The sequence below is a fragment of the Taudactylus pleione genome, unplaced genomic scaffold (genome assembly GCF_031769625.1).
Source record: "Taudactylus pleione unplaced genomic scaffold, aTauple2 ptg000010l, whole genome shotgun sequence".
Taxonomy (NCBI): domain Eukaryota; kingdom Metazoa; phylum Chordata; class Amphibia; order Anura; family Myobatrachidae; genus Taudactylus; species Taudactylus pleione.
The window spans coordinates 4,910,395-4,928,390 of NW_028284413.1; the positions used below are offsets into that span (position 1 = coordinate 4,910,395).

General features: G+C 40.5%; 1 protein-coding gene across 1 annotated transcript in view; it reads left to right on the forward strand.

The window, feature by feature from the left end:
• LOC148542657 (uncharacterized) overlaps positions 1–17,996 on the forward strand; it is a 182,273-nt gene that overhangs the window by 156,780 nt on the left and 7,497 nt on the right. The window contains 9 exon segments of the mRNA XM_088467577.1: positions 8,631–8,809; positions 9,446–9,605; positions 9,746–9,844; positions 10,958–11,077; positions 11,254–11,424; positions 11,711–11,787; positions 12,242–12,318; positions 13,374–13,546; positions 14,508–14,661. Of these exon segments, the coding sequence (XP_088323703.1) occupies positions 8,631–8,809; positions 9,446–9,605; positions 9,746–9,844; positions 10,958–11,077; positions 11,254–11,424; positions 11,711–11,787; positions 12,242–12,318; positions 13,374–13,546; positions 14,508–14,661 (1,210 nt within the window).

Sequence of the window (17,996 nt, forward strand, 5' to 3'; positions counted from 1 at the left end):
ACCCTCCACTTGGGACTCTCTCTCCTTTCAGCCTACTGCTTCTGACCACATCCAGCGGCTGACCTCCGGTGAAGTCCGCCATCTTAGATCCGCACTTTCCCTCAAAGTACAAGCAAGAGAGTGGTAATTGACTCCTGGGGTGTTCTTGAAATTAAAGCAGGGTCCATGCAGTTAAACCCTCTTTTGCCCTGTCGGATGAAGGTATGTTTTCTGAGACCTCTCCATTATGCTCCCTTATATTTATATCTAAGGCAGTAAATATATGTACTGCTTACACCTTTTATTCCAGCTGGAGAGCTGAGCTAATATTAGCCTTGCAACTGCATTGGCAGCCTCAAACAGAAATAATTTTGACTATCACATCACTATCTCAATTCAAAACTACATCTCTGCAGAAAATCTGTCTGTGAACTTTATGTGAATCCATAAGCGAGTGAACACCCCCATCTTGTGGTCTTATGCTGCCAACGCAAACATTCAGATTTAATTGTGCTATATAATTTCTTGCCAGGAATGTAGGTCTCTCTGATGGCTGCCTGATTCCTCCATGGGGTCTGATGGGTGGGGATAGCCGCTGCTCCTGCTCATTGATGTTACTGCAATTTATTTGATGAATCTAATTATACATATTACTGGTCGTGAAGGGCAAGGTTATCACATTTTCTCTAAACACTCCCGTCTCTCCGGAAACCGATGATCCTCTCCCCAGAGACAATTAACCTGCCCTACCCTGTCTTACTTTTCATACCTCCTCCGCTTGGGACCAAGCTGCTGTTATTACCCTACACACCCATCTTTTGACACTCGAGTAGTGTTTTCATGAGTCGACGAAAAGATCGGGGGTCGAAAAGTACGCCCAAGCCTTCCAAGGATTCCTCCAGAACTGATCTCCACCACATTCTCCACTCTCAAAAAGATTCCTCAGTGTGCGCCTCCCCGTGCCCCTCATCACCAGCCAACTCTGCGGCTTCTGATACCCTGTCTGGAACTGAGGATTTCTTAAGCATGTCTGGCCAAGGCAATCGCCAGGATTTCCAGAAGGTCCTGCAAATCCTTAAAACCCTGTCCACTAAAACAGATATTCCTTCTAAAGCTGACTTTGCATCTTTGGAAAATAAATTGTGGGAAGTGGTGCATTCTGAAGTTGCCTCGCTTAAGTCGGAGTTATCACATCTGGAATCACGAATTGTGATGCTGGAGGAACATGGAGAGACTATGGATGAGTTCCAACATGCTCTTTTGACACTATTAAAGCGCAAGCAGTGGAAATACAAAGCTTGAAAGCCCATCTTGATGACCTCAACAACAGAGGATGCCGTAATAATCTGAGGGTCCGAGGTATTCTGGAGGACATTCCCCACCAAGGGCTGCAGGATGTATTAACAAAATTATTCAAAATCCTAGGTCGCGACCCTAATTACTCTATTGTCTGTGATAGGGCGCATAGAGCCTTACGTCCTAGAGGCTTGCAGTCTGAGCGGCCAAGGGATGTGATTTGCCGATTACATTATTTCATGCAGAAAGACGACATCTTGCGGAAAATATGGGACTTAGACAACTTAAAGTTTGACGACCATCCAATACAGGTATTCCAGGATCTTTCTTGGCAAGCCCTACATCTGAGACGTCATCTCGAACCCTTAATGGATGCTCTTCGTTCTCGCAATATTAGATACTGATGGGGCTTCCCTTTTAGTCTCACAGTTTCTAATAGAGGGAAGATGGTGATTCTATGCCTCTCGGATGACATCGGTCCTTTCTGCTCTGCTCTGCTCTGGACATTGATCCAGTACGAGTCCCAGACTGGATTTCTTCTAATGATAATCTCCTTCCACCTCTGGCGCCTTCTAAGATGTTGCCCTTTTAAACTGTGAGGTCCCCCCCTAGTTCTCGGAGAAGACCTCATTGTACCTCGCCCATCTCTGGGACATCCAAGGCTGTCAGCCCATGAAGTTGTGGACCTTGATATTGCTTTCTATGGGACTTCTGCAACAGACGCTTTGATACTCTCTTTTATGAGCTTTGATTGACTTATTTAGTTATGAGAGATATATAATTGCTAGAGTCCCCGTTTAAAGGTCTGTGGTCTGCCGATAAAACCCTTGGAAGGTGGTAGAATGACCAGAGTTGCTTGAGCTAAAGTTTAATTGGATCTATGTATTATCCGAAAGATATATATAGTTCAATAGAACTTAGTACTTTAAATCGTACATTGGACTGTTCTGTGTTATATTACTCCTATGTTAGTATATTTTCTTACATACCCCTTTTCTTTTCTTGGATACTTAATGGGAATTTAATCGGGTATTTTTATTATTTAAGGATGTGCCTTTGCCTTCTGTGATTGATTCTAAATGCAATTTTAAGTATAATTTTCTGATAGATTCATCAATTTATTGATATTATTCTATAGAGTAATGCGGTTCCCCTACCTGTCCATCCCCTGTTGCCTCCTACACCGCATAGGCAGATCCTGGTCCTAGTGGCGAAACTAGTTTTTGCCACTATATTGTCCAGATGCGGTGTTATATGTATGTTTCTCCTTTTCACTGTGTTAAGTGATTTTTGCTCTCTAAATTACAATCTTTTTTTTCTGTTCTCTTTTTTTTTCCTTTCTTCCGTTTGCCTTTTATACCAGTGATATGTAATCATACTAGATTAATATGTCTGACTGTCTCCAAATTTTCTACTCATGCCGATGTTTATGAACATTCTAACTTTTCTCCTGTTTTAATGCATATTTCTACCACTCACTATGGCTAATTTAAACATTGTCTCTATCAACGTGAGTGGTCTTAATGTCCCTGAGAGGAGATCTCGAGTATTAAGAGAATTGAAAGCCGAACGCGCTGAGGTAGCGTTTCTCCAAGAAACACACTTCAAAGAAGGTGCTGCACCACATCTTAGGAACAGAGATTTTCCTAGTGGATTCTTTTACAATAATCCTGAGGGCAAGTCTCTGGGGGTTGCAATTTTATTTGCCAAGCATATTCCCATTACTGAAATCACTTGTTTACCACTGATTGCAGGCAGGGTCCTAGTAATAAAATGTAAGGTGTTTACCCAAATATGTACCTTCGCTAATTTATACACACCTAACAAAGCCCAACCGGCCTTTTTTGAAAGGGCATTGAACCTGGTCCAGGCCCATGCTGAAGGTATACTGGTTTTTGGAGGAGACCTCAACTGATCTTTAGACCCACATCTAGATCCTCTAACCAATCACCTAGGTACTCAGACAAGTTTCATCATAAGGTGAAGAAAACTCTCCATGCACATCAATTAGTGGATATCTGGCGCACACAACATCCTAATACATGAGATTATTCTTTTTTCTCTCACCCCCACAAACTGTACACTAGATTAGACTTTCTTTTTATCTGACATAGATTTCTTCATTTAACAAAAGAAACAAAGATTGGTAATATCTCCTGGTCAGATCATGCCCCCGTTTCATTGAGTCTTACAATTCCATCTTCTCACCCGGCTTGTTTCACTTAGAAGCTGAACGAATCACTGTTTCAAGACTCTTATTGTCAACAACAAATTCAGTCAACTTTGGAAGATTATATAGCCACTAATGATCTCCCTGACATGTCCAAGTTAACAGTTTGGGAAGCACATAAATGTGTCTTAAGGGGGAAGCTAATTCAGCTGAGATCGTATTTAAAAAAGCAATGCTCAGGAGTAAGAGATACAGAAGATCCAAACCTTAGAACTCACACATAAATCCTCCCTCTCCCCTGAGACATTCCAAGCACTTTCTAATTTGTGTCAGGTCCTTAGTATGTTTATGTCCGATAAAATTAAATCAGATATCCGTAAATGTCACAGTAAATACTTTCTCTGAGGAAACAAGGCAGGGAGACTCCTGGCTAGAGCACTTCGTGACCAACGTGCAGCCACATTCATTGCCCAGGTAAAATCACATTCTGGCGCCATATGTAATACCACAAAAGATGTTGCAGCAGCATTTCAATTTTATTATTCCCAATTGTATAATTTAAGAGATTCCAGGGAGGGGAATGACATGTCGTCGCGGAAGGCCTCCATTAAGGCCTACTTGGAGGAAATTGGTTTTCATACTTTATCAAATATGGACATAGAGTCATTTGAAGAGCCATTTACCTCAGTGGAATTAGAAGCAGTGATCAAATCAAGACCTAACAGCAAATACCAGGCCCCAACGGGTTTACTATTGCCTACTACAAAATGTTCGGAGAGGTGCTCTCCCCCCTGATGCTCCATGCCTTCAATGAGGTCTCGGACCTTTCCTGTTTTTCTTCCCAATCTTTGCTTGCCCATATTTCAGTGATACCTAAAGAGGGGAAGGAACCGGCCCATTGCTCCAGTTACAGACCCATCTCCCTGTTAAACTAAAGCTTTTCGCTAAGCTAATGTCGAACCATCTCAAATTGTTTCTCCCCAATCTGATCCACTCAGAGCAGGTGGGATTTGTCCCTGGTCGTGAAGCCATGAGGTCATTTCTCAGAAGGTCCCAACTGTACTTTTGTCTACAGACGCTGAAAAGGCGTTTGATAGGGTGGACTGGGATTTCTTGATGGGGGTACTGGAGAATATGGGTTTGGGTCCGACGGGCATTCAGAGAATTAGAGCGCTTTACTCCACTCCTTCTGCGCGTGTGAAGATTAATGGGGATCTGTCTGAGCTGGTTTTGATTGCTAATGGCACTCGGCAGGGCTGCCATCTTTCACCACTAGTATTTACTTTATGTATGGAGGCCCAGGCGAGGGTCATTCGTCTTAATACTAATGTAACGGGGCTGACTATAGGAGGGAGAGAATACAAGTTAGCCCTTTTTGCGGATGATCTTTTGGCGGTAATTACAAACTCACGGACATCAGTCCCTAACATCCTCCATGAATTTGATCGTTTTGGAGCTCTTTCCAAGTAAACTTATCCAAATCTAGTGCACTTAACCTCACAGTAGATCAGAAATGTATGAAGGATATACAATCTTTCTGCCACTTCTCCTGGCACCCCACACATATAAAATATCTAGGAGTTTTCCTTCATAAAGATCTCTCTCAAATATTCTACTCTAATTTTCTCCCTTTTCTTACTAAGCTGCGAACAGATCTTTTTGGCGTCTCAAGAAGATCTCGTGGACGGGAAGGATAGGAGTTATTAAGATGAATATACTTCCCAGGGTCCTTTATATTTTGCAAACCCTCCCAATTACAATACCCCATTCCTGGTTTGCCACACTTCATCGAATTGTTCGAGACTTTGTCTGGGCGGCCTGCAAACTCCGCTACAAACACGATATACTCTTTAGGAAAAAACATCTGGGAGGTCTACAATTGCCACATTTTCTTACCTATCATCATGCAGTCCTACTTATGAGGGTGATGGAATGGAGTAGGTTAAATGATAGGAAGCAGTGGACTGATATTGAAGCAGTTTCCTTTCCTTCTGTTGATTCAGGTTTTCCTTGGCCTGCGACCCTACCCTGAACTAACCATCCTCTCCTGAGCCCAATCATCTCCTGTTGGGGTTGTCTTTGCTCACATCTCCTTCTTTCCCCTATCCCTTCTCCTTTAATCCCTCTATTTGGTAATCCGGCTTTTTCACCGGGGATCCCAGCAAACTCATTTGGATTGTGAAAGGCACAGGGGATTCTCAAGATTAACCAGCTATTTGAAGGTTCGGAAATTATGAGATTTCCCTCTGTTCAAGCTAAATGGGTCTTGCCTAACAGCGAGATTTGGAAATACTTGCAGATAAAGCATTTTCTTTCAACACTAGGCTTCCCTAAAACATACGGGAGGGGTAATACTCCGTTTGAGAATATGTGTGTAGTTCGGGGATTCCCACCACATCCTCTGTCCTCTATCTACACAATGTTAATTGAACGTATTTTTTCTGGTACACCCAAATTTATTTCTGATTAGGAATCAGATCTAAAGGTATTAATAGGAGAGGATGATTGGCCGGAGGTCTTCAGAAATACTTTGCCTGCATCCGCAAATGCGTTAACTATGGAGACACATTATAAAGTCCTCTCGTGTTGGTACCACTGCCCCAGCCAGCTTTCTAAAATGTATCCAGGAGTCCCTAGCGCTTGTTGGAGATGTGAGACAGAGCCGGGAACACCTTTACACATGTGGTAGGAGTGCTCTTCTCTTAGACCTTTTTGGGACAAAGTAATCGAAATGGCAAGCCTTATTCTTTATGAGGATTTGCCTTCTTGCCCTAGCTTTTGGCTACTTAACCTCGTTTGGAAACCCTATGCACACTTCAAAAAGTCTTTACTGCGTCATATATTAAGTGCTTCCAAAGCCGTGATCCCTGTTCACTGGAAGTCCAGATTGCCTCCCCCATGTCTGAGTGGTGTACAAGTCTTAATCATTATATGGCTATGGACGATTTAATTTTACCCCACTCAGACAGGGGTAACAATTTCACTGTGACTTGGCATGCCTTGTTGCAGTAAAAGGAGTCAGACCACTATAAGATGCTTAGTCATGATTAAGGAAGAGTTCAAACAGACTCCGGTTATATATTTAGTAGCTCATTAAAAATAGATGATCGGTTGTATCAGTTTTACGATCTGGTAGGAGGCTTCTTTCTTTTTCTTTTGTGTTTTCTTCACCTTTCTTTAATTTCCTTCTTTATTTTTTATTTTTCTTTTATTCATTTATTCTGATGTAATTGTGTCCAATAAAGGTTTTGTTGTAAAATGTGACCATATTGTATAATATCATTAACTATATTGATATATCAAATGTTGATTCTTTTGATATGTTTTCAACTGACATTTTTATATGTGAAAGAATTAGTGTTTGTATTTTGTTATGGTTTTCAATAAAAACATAGTGGGTCATTCAGACCCACTCGCGAGCGGCAGTACGCTCGCAAGTGGGTCGAAGTTCCCCACTGCGCATTCGCACGACGGAGGGAGCTCCGTCGTGCGCATGCGCAAGACCCGGGGAGCGAAGGACTTTCCATCGCTCCGGGTCTCGCACCAAAGGGGGCGTGCCGTCGATGTTGATTGACAGCACGCCCCCTTTGGTGGGCGTTCCGGAGGCGTGCCTGCCAGACGGAGGCGTTCCTATGGGAACGCCTACCGTCTGAAGTCAGCCTCACTGACATCACTAGTGATGTCAGTGGGAGTGATTTTGGCTCTGATAGAGCCAAAATCACTCCTGGCCTTGTGGTTGAGAAACCCGACCACAGGGTTTCACTCGCAAGTCCGATGGTCGCGATGGTCAAGACCATCGCGACCATCTTGTTGGACGCTCATATATGCTGTGGGTGGTGACCCACAGCTATACGAGCGTCCAGGAGGACGCTCCATTTTAATGGAGGTGGGCCCTGATTCAGAGCGAGCGCTCTGGTCAGAGCGTCCGGCTCTGAATCAGGGCCATAATGCGTAAAAAAAAAAGACGCCCACTACCGGTTTCTGTGATCCGATGCTGCATCCGTAGAAACATCCATTGGATCAACTGTGTGACTATCGGATATCTGAGTAACTCCTCATGTTAATCTGGATGTCCGATAAAATCCCGCTGCTGGGACCAGTGAAATGGGCCAGTTTTCTGCAATATTGTTTCGCCAGTGCGTTTGGACACTGCAAGCCTCATTGCAACCCCCGATCTGCACATGCGCAGATCTAAAAACATCAGAGGTGTGTAAACATCGGGTGCACATACATCCCTGAATTAGGCATTAGGCCAGTTTAGGGACTGAGGACCTCATTCAGAGTCGGTCGCTGCGGCCGCACGGTCGTAAGGGAAAAGGGGCCGGATATGCAAATGATGCACTCGCAAGTTGCGTCCTTAAGATCGGATCGTTAGCTGGCCGACCAAGGGGAGGATGCGGCCGTAAGACAAAAAAATACGCCCCCTTCTCGTACGCATTACACATCATCTCCGGGCATATAAGAATTAATCAAGACCATCGGGAACCATCGGAACTGGTCGTAGAATTTAAGGTTGACCATACCCTCTCTTAAGCTCTACGATCAAGTCAGTGTAAAAACCTCCCATGTCAAGTGTGCTATGACACTACTTTGTTAATTATGCACTCCCATAAAACGCAGTTTGCATAGTCAGGCACGCCTGTGTTCGGATCTCCACTCCCCCGTTCACAAGCACCTTCCCCTGTTACCACCCACAAACGCCTCATCCTGTCACTCAAACTAACGACCTTGCCAAGTTGAAGGAGAGAGATATTTCCGATCGTAACAGCTAGTTTGCGCACGTGCATTGCGAATTTTACGCATGCCCAGTTTAGCGAACATCGGTGGCGTACAACCGTGCGGCCGCAACGACCGACTCTGAGTGAGGTCCTGAATGTAGACAATTTAATGGAGCAGGAGGGGACATGCTGTTACTTTCTTAAATCCTAAAAGGTATCATTGACTATAGTCATTCTATTGAAATTTCACTTTTTTTTTCATTTTTTTATTTATGCTTTTAATACTCATCTAAATTTAAAAAAATCATGCATTTAACGTGTTTATTTCTTAATTGCACAGGGTGACGTAATGTGCACTTTTCCCACAACATGATTCACTTAATAGACACTGCATAACATGAAACCAACCCATGCAGTCAAAACAGTTATTTATCCTTACTTACTTACTTTCTTTCATTTTGTTACAGCTGTTGGGTCTCTGACATGGTCACCAACCAGTACATCACAATTCACCTTTAGTCTTGTAGCAACCGACTCTAAAAACCTCTCATCCGCCTTCCAGCCCAACTTTGTTGTCTGCAGTTGTGCTCAGAATTCTCAGTGTGATTATACCACAGTATCAAAAGTCAACGGCAGCTCTCTTTCTGTGAGTATCAGAATCATATGAACATTTATTTTTAAGTTTTTGTTTAAAACCGCTAATTTTTATGAATTTGCTAATTATTCATATTTGTTTTTTGGTTTTTACTGACACTCTGCTCCTTACTTGACCTATACAGGTAAAATATTTATATCAATGTTTCAAAATGAAATGTGGAGCAGAAAGCACACAGGCCTTTAACAAAATGACCCTTGTCTACTTATGTATTTGAAACTTATTATTTCTATATGTACAGATACGCCCCAAGTTCATTGTGGCTGATCGCTCCACAAACGTGCGTGCGCATCGCGTTATGTGCCACGATATGCTATGGCACATCCCAGATCGCGGGAGTGTGTCTCCATTCAATCCTTTGGAGACGCGGATGCTCGTCTCTGATCGCAGGAGTGCATCTCCCATTCATTCCTATGGAGACACAAATGCGCATCTCCAATCGTGGGAGTTCGCCTCACGCCACGTATGGCGCAATTTTCTGTGCTACAGGCAATGATGTACCTGGGAATATCTGTAAATGTAAACTAATAAATGACTCATGTCTGCAGGGAAAGTGATATTTTACATTATCTTGTGATATATTGATGAACTCCTGCTGTAAGCTAATTATTTTGTTTATATGGACAGATTGCAGGCTGCATTTGTTCAAATAACTACACAGGAGAATTCTGCCAAACGCCTCCTAATCTGTGTGTACAAGGGTGCTTCCCTGGGGTATCATGTATTAGTACCACAGACTGTGGACTATGCCCTACTGGTTACTCTGGGGATGGATTGCATTGTACAGGTGAATATATTTTTTATGCTTTTTGGTTATATTTTTTAATGGATATAGATTTTTTGCTTATCCAGGCCATGCGTCATTTATTTATGAAGTATGTATTGTACTACATTAACACCAGTATTTTGTATTATCATCTGCCACAGATATAGATGAATGTCTGGTAACAAACAAATGTACTTCCAATGCTGTATGTACTAATTCACCGGGAAGCTATAAGTGCACCTGCAAAGATGGATTTACTGGTGAGTATAAAGACTGGAGAACTAGAAAAAAATGGGTTTAAATCCTAGAGGTCCAGACACTTTAGGCAATACATTTTGGTCCAGTGTTTAGTACTGAAACTATTGCAATCAAGCAAATTCAGTGATTTTTGTATTTATTGTAACTCAGGCAATTCTAGGCCAAGCAATGACAATGTTCTGAAGGTTACTTTTTACTCTGTGGCTCCCTAAAGTCTATATTTCATATCTTTTCATAGAGTAAACATATATAGAAATGTAGTTGTTTCACTTATTCATATATATTGTTCTATTTGGCATAAATTCAGAGATCCACAGCTCCTTGACCTGACTACATGTGTAAGGCTTCTATGGGGCCTATTTCTAAACAAATATGTGTGGCTATCCCCCCAAATACCCATTTTAGGGGGTGGAGGGGTTACCCCAAAAATTAAGACTCCCCTGTATGTTTGCTGCACTTCCCCCTTTTTTTTAGAATTGTCCATATTTCGGTGCTTTGGAGTTGACGATTCAGCATCAGATTTGCGATCTAAAGAACTTGTTATAAAGTGTCCAAAATAAAAATAAACAAGTATTTATTTAGTTAGTTGATTCAGATGTACAGTACTGTGCTTCTTTTCTTATTTTTACCTGTAAAATATTGTATATGTTTCTGGGCTGGATCAGAGATCATCATAAAGAGATTATAAGATGGTAGCTTGCAAGCAGGGCCCTCTTACCTCTATGTCTGTCTGTTATTACCCTGTTTTGTTCTATCAATGTTTCCAATTGTAAAGCAACGGAATATGCTGCGCTATATAAGAAACTGTTAATAAATAAATAAAATAAATAAATGCTGAACCAGTAGCTCCATAAGACTTCATATGTCCCATTCCCACAGTGCAGAGCCCACTTTACAGCCACATTGCTCCTTTCACGTGCAACTACCACTGATCACCCTTTGTTTTACTTTTAAACTCCATCTTCTCCTCCCCTGCAGTATAAAAGGAGGTGCATATCTGCAAACAAAATAGGTCTGTCTAGTCACATTTATTATAAGGGGCAACAGTTATTTTTTTAATGTATTGGTAATTCAATTGTTGCTTTTGAGTTAATTGTTCTATTTTGCTTTGCCAGGTGACGGGACAAATTGTGCTGACATTAATGAATGCCTAAACAGCAGTATCTGCTTGACTAATGCAGTCTGTACTAACACAATGGGGAGTTACATTTGTACCTGTAAGGCTGGATTCACAGGTAACTGAATATAATAGTATAATTGTGTCACACAGACATACACATGTTTCCTTCTAAAGTATGTTAAAATGTTACATGTAAGAGAATGAGTTGCACTATGTTGCAGTTTTCTTTTTCCTTCCGTTATAAATGCTCAGGCCTATAAATATATTGGTTGTACTCGTTTGTGTCTACAGGTGATGGCACATCATGTTCCTGTGCTGAGTGTGAGGCAAATTACTGTAGCAATGGTGGGACGTGCACCAGGATTGGGTCATCTTGCACTCCTAAATGTGACTGTGTCCCGCCGTTCTCTGGTGATAGATGTACAACAACCAGCAACAGATTCCAGGCACAATTTAGCTCAGGTGAGTTCAAATGCTGAGGCTGACTGGAGACCTTTGTTTTATATACTATATATCACACTGTACTACTGTATATATCACTGTATTAAAATTATGAGTGTTTTATATCTCTGTATTCAGAATTGTTCAATTCATCCATGGATTGTGTAATATAATTATTTGCAGTGAAAGTGTAATTAATTGATACATTTCTCTGAGGCTGAACCTTAAAAATATTACAATAATAATATATTCCTCTTGTAAATGTGGTGTGTGTACAGTCTTCTAATATTTATTGTCTTGTCTATAGGTATAAAAAAGAGATCTGTTAATATAACAGTAACATCTGCTGGAACTAACTTTACTTACCAGCAAGCTTATGATATGGTATGTACATTGTATTATATTGCATAATACTGCCAGGATAAGTCTTGATAACCTGATCTATTGGTGCTGAATATGTTATTATCTTACATTTCTATCGGATAGTAATTTATACTGTCTTACAAGCAACAATCTTTTTGTGTTTATAAAGTGTATTACCCTATTAGAGTTGATGCAGCATTTTAGCTGAAGTATAGATGAATTGGAAGCTGGGAAGACAATGACATCTGCTAAACTTTACAGATAATAGTTATCTACTTATATAGGTTGTCTACTTCCCTATATGTCATGTTGCTTACTGTATTTATTTGATAGACTGCATCTTTGCTCTTGTTATAGCACTACAATCCCTATTGTTTTTGCATAATAACCAATTTTCCATAAAGCGATCTCCAGAGAAGGTCACATATTTAGTGTATAGTTTACAATTTTTCTTCTGTTTTTTTCTCTTCTGCAGATTAAAAGTCTTCTAAAGAGTGCTCATATTGATGTGACATCTCTGTTTAGTAATACAAGTGTATTGGAACCCCCACAGTGAGTGTGATCTACCTCCAAATGTTTTTCCCAACTTTTTTTTTGCGACGTTTCATGGTTATAAGTACAGGGCAAAAGCACATTACAAAGATGTTCTAAAAAACAGAAATATTGTTCTAGAGTATGTAGTTTCTCAACCCTGGGATTGGTCAGTGTAGTTTTAGGTGTATATTTACTAGAGTGACAGTTTTTAGAAGTGGAGATGTTGTCCATTCTACTTAACATTTAACTAGCCCCTTCTAGTAGATAATATCTAGAATCTGATTGCTTGCTATGTGCAACATCTCAACTTCTAAAAACTCTCACTTTAGTAAATTTACCCCTTAATATTGTTCAAGAGTAGATATGGAGCATTATCTATTTATTGTCCCACTTTCACCAATTCAATAAATATTTGCAAGGGTGGTGTCTTTGGAATGTCAGCAGCAATATGGCTCAATGAAGGAGTCCCAATTTTCTACTTTAGATTGCCCTACTGGAGTATTCTGAGCCAATTCTTGTTCCGCTTGCCAGAGCTACTTTGCTCCTCTCCTTGGCTGGCGTGGATACACTTTTTTCTTGATGGACAACTGATCAAATATATGCAGCTTGTTTTTAGTAGTTTTTTTCTGAAGTGCTAAATTATTGAGCACATTTTTTTCTTCCTGAATCATTAAGATGATCTGTTCAAAACATTTATCTAAATGTTCCTCTTCTTTACCAGTTCAGTGCCAGTCAGCAATAAGCTAATACATTTCTGTTTTGCTCCAAAGAGAGACATCAGATTCTCTCTGAGCAAGTGCCAGAACTACTGCCACTGCAAGGGGTTCAGCCGCTAGAGGGCTCGGTGGTTTGTAGGCCGAGCACATATCAGTAGAGCGGAGTGTGAGGGATCAGGAGGGTGAACCCGCGTCTCTGGCCCTCTGACAAGTCTCTCATCTTTTTACACTATGCAGTCTATTTGTTTTAGTTACTTTCATTTTGTACATTGTTTTACAAATTGTGTGCTCATTTCAATTATTTTTGTCTATTGTGTGTTTTCTTTTACCCCTTATATGTTTTATTCTCATTTTCAGGAATCGTTCTAATTCTTTTTCTGCAAAATTTGTTGCTCAATTTACATATTTGGCAAATGTGACAATAATTGAATTCCTTAATGATAAGCTGGTGCCATATCTTCAGAATAAAAGTCTTAGCAGTGGACGCTCAGTAGATCTTACAATTTCTAATATCACAGATGGTGAAAAATGTAAGTGTTGTGCATTATTTTAGTACTTTATCAATTGTAGCATTGTCAATTATAAACTGTTTCCAGCTTAATTCAAATTATTTAATAAAAATCTGAATCCTCAAGTATTTTGGTTTGGGTGATTTTGCAAAAACTAAAACATAGAGGTCTCTAGTTTGTATACAGTTGTTGAATTATCTACTGTTGGCAATTGCTACATTCATTTTCTGTTTTTACTGTACTTATGCATCTAGACTTTTAAATGTCTATGGCAATGGTTCCCAAACTTTTTCGAATTAAGGCGCCCTAGAGTATCAGCACGTTTTCTACGGCACCCCTAGGTCAAAAGTTTCTTATTGAGAAATTCAGCAAAAATTAAATTAAGTAAATTGTGCTTATACTGTATGTCTCCCTTAGATTGAGTTATGTAGTGGTTGACAGGGCTGCGCTTCTTTTTGTCCACATATATTTTTGAATGCCAGTCATTAGCACTGGTTTTGTCTAGCACACTGACTGAAAATGTTATTTGGTACAGGACCACCAACGCGAGGCACCCTTGCAAGTGCCCTGAGGCACCCCAGGGTGCCACAGCACCCAGTTGGGGAACCACTGATCTATGGGTAAAACTACACTTTAAGAGCTGATTACGGATTCATGTTTTTTTAAAAAAAAGGTATTACCTTGTTTCTGTCTACAAAGGGGTAATGAAGATCAATTGTCTGCATAGGTTATTAGTCTTATAAATTGCACATCAATACTACAATTTTTAGAGGGGTTTCAGCAGTAAGAGAGCTGGGATTTTGGATAGTTTGTAGATTGACAAACTGTTATCTCTTGCAGCATTTGTGAACTGTGCAAAGCACAATGATTGGAGAATTAAAATGCTAAAACATATGTTCTTGTTTTGTCAAACAGTCACACATAATATGGTTCAACGTTGAGAAGAACATGTTTGTTGATAATTGTTAATTTCTTTCCTCAGTGACTATACCTGAATTGCTGGGTCTTGCTAGTTGTAATATGAATAATTACACATTAAATAATGCCACTTTTGAATGTGTTTCAAATTGCATTGTAACTTCATACTGCAAGAATGACGGCATCTGTCAAATGAACAGTGGAGAATATAGCTGCAAGTAAGTTGACCCTATGGTGTTAATGTCATTTTACCTGGAACAAATATAAACCATATACAGCCACCACATTCCAGCCATTTTGACTCTTTTCTTCTTTTCCCACTTATACTTATTCCCTCTTATAATTGAGTTAATTTATATTAGTCCTTTTCCTGCTAGTGACAAATATTATTTGTGATGTCCAAGGAGGTCAATGGCATTCACCATTCTACTAGCCTTCTTAGCTTCAGCCAATTGCATTGGGTTCACATGTAAATAGCAATTTTATAAAGTCATACATACACAAGGTAAAAACATATTTATAGAGGACAATATCCCTGTGTGTCATAATAGTACCCTCTGTGTTTACAGGAACATGACCTCACGTGACTACAAGAACATGGCATCACCTGTGTTTCCTGTATGACAGTGATGATCTGCTTCCAGTAGAACCCAAATCATCTCTGTCAAAACTCCCCTAGTGACAGAGAATATAATTTCTTGCTCTACAGTAGACCTGGATGTCTTTGATATCATTACATATATATTTTAATATAGACAAAATATAGACAAAACCTCCAATAATGTACACAATAGTGTTCCTGTAACCAATAGAAGTCACATAATAATATAATGTACATTAAATATCTATACTTTCAGCCATGTAACATTAGTCATAACTTTAATAGCAAGCATTTATTTAGCAATTTTAACATATACATAAAGGAAATATTATATAGTAAATCTACATAACTAGTCTTATCAAGTTGTCAAGACTGTAACTTTCACTAAGATCACTGGACAGAAAGTTTGCTTTGTGTCGGAGAATATATTTTTTCACAATCATAATGAACTAAGGAGAGATAAGGGGACCAGACAAAAATACTGAGAAAATCCCTGCATATTGCTCCTCTGTATCAAAGAGATTTATCTGCTGTTTGCCTACTAATGATTCGAGCTGGCTAAAATATTGGCTCTACATAGGCAACTATGGCAGCGCTAAGTGACCCAGCTATTGCCAGTGCCATTACTCCCTTTTGGGAGTTGTACCTGACTGTTACACTGCAAAGCTGGAGTCTAAGGGATATATTTACTACAGTGAGAGTTTTAGAAGTGGAGATATTGTACATAGCAACCAATCAGATTCTACTTAACATCTATCTAGCACCTTCTAGAAGATAAAAGCTAGAATCTGATTGGTTGCTATGGGCAACATCTTCACTTCTAAAAACTCTAACTTGAGAAAATTGACCCCTAACACTTTGAATGCACTCCCTCCTATTATATGTGCCAGTCAGCTTTCCACAAGCCCTGGGAATCTGCAGAGACAGATGGTCTGATTCAGAGATGGATGGAATTGCAGAGCGAAACATAAACAGTTTTGTAATTCCATCCATCTTAATCAAATGCAGAAGAAGGTGTCAGACACCTGCGCTGCGCTGGTTGCCAGGAGTCAGCTAGCGGTAAGGACTTTATCCAAGGAGCTGCAAAGGCATGGGGGGGAGATTGAGTAAGGGCACATTATCGACTCCTGTGTATAGGACAGGATTGCCACAAAATAATTTGATCACGGAGGTTGGTTATTTTTATTCACATGAACTGTGGAAGAACTATTTTGTTGCCACAAATTTATTTCTGGCAATCGTGGATTTTTTATATTAATATTGGCATTATTTGAACATTGCTATTAAGTGCCAAACTAATAGCAATGATTTGCAAGAGCTTCAGAGCAAAAATTTATATAGTAAATTCTATATTTACATCTTTTGGATGTTTTTTATTGATTCCGGTGACTTTATTATTTAATTGCTTACCTATTTTATATAGCTTATGTTACTACTGTGTTTTAAATAAAACATATGGGGTGAAATGTAGTAGGGTCTGAGTTTTGAGTGAGACAAACTCTGACCTTTTCATACACTTAAAGGTTTGCGTTTGTCTCAAAACTCACCAAATGTCCTGGTGAGTTTTCTCCTACGAAACTCTGAACTTTTAATGCAACTTGCACCCCCTCACCAAGCATAAACAGCCCTGGGTTCTGCTATGGGTACCCTCTATTTTAATAACCATCACTGGGCTCCGCTGAGCCTGTCCTGGTTCTTAAAATATTGGGGAAAAAATGCATTGGAGTCCACTGTAGTTTAAGAACCAGCACTGGGCTCTGATGAGCCGGTCCTGGTTGTGTAAATATAGGGGACAAAATAAGTAGGGGTCCCCTGTAATTTTCATAGCCAGCACTGGACTCTTTCTTGTGGGGGTGTTGCCACAGCCAGGGAAACCATTTCACCAGCCAAAGCATTACACCTGACAGCTAGTCAGCCCAGGATGGGATCCCTGGGGAAGTAGGGACCCTCTGAATAATGGGGTCCCCTCTCTCCAGGGCACCAAAGGCCTGGGCTGTTGGTCTGGGACTATCCCCGGCACCCCTGGCCAGAGGGTGCCGGGTTGATTGTATTAAAGTGTAATGTAAAAAATAGATGTAATAATATTGTTTTTGCTGGAGAACTACAGGAACCAGCAAGCCTCCCTCACATGCTGGTACTTAGAACCACAAGTACCAGCATGCAGGGCAGTAAGAGTCCACTGGTACCTGTGGTTCACCTGCAAGATAAATATTAAAATAACCACAAGAAACACATAACATGAAAGTAAAGTTTTATTAAAGCATAAATGCACACTCACATTCAAGCATACTCACCTATAATCCCTGTAGCCATTCACATCCCCTTCTTCAGTAGAATCCACAACACCTCTAAAAAAGATAAAAAGATTCCATACTCCTAGTGTAAATCACGTCCTCTTTGTTTCAAGTAGACATCCACAAGGTTAAAAAAAAAACAACAACACAGGACACCACCTTGGACAGGAGAAAGGTTATGTGTTTACACATAACCTTCCTCAGCATGAATGAATGGGAGCCACATATGTCCTGTCATTGCAGGGTCCACCAGCCAATTGGCAGGCATCTCCATAGGCTACAATGTAGCAATTCCCACCATAGACTTCAATGGAGGTGTCGGGGATATCCCCGTGCTATCAGCTCAGGCCCAGGGTGCCCTGGAGAGGCCTGGGCTGACTAAAGGTCAGGTGTAATGTTTTGGGTGGGGGACCCAGTGAAAGGGTTCCCCTGGCTGTGGCATTACACCCCCTCTACAAAGAGTCTGGTGCTGGTTATGGAAAATACAGTGGATCCCTACTCATTTTATCCCCTGTATTTCCACAACCAGGACTGGCTCAGCAGATCCTTGTGCTGGTTCATAAAATACAGGGGACCCCTATGCATTTTTCCCCTGTATTTTAAGAACCAGGACAAGCTCAACAGAGCCGGGGTTGGTTATGCTTGTGAGGAGGAGATG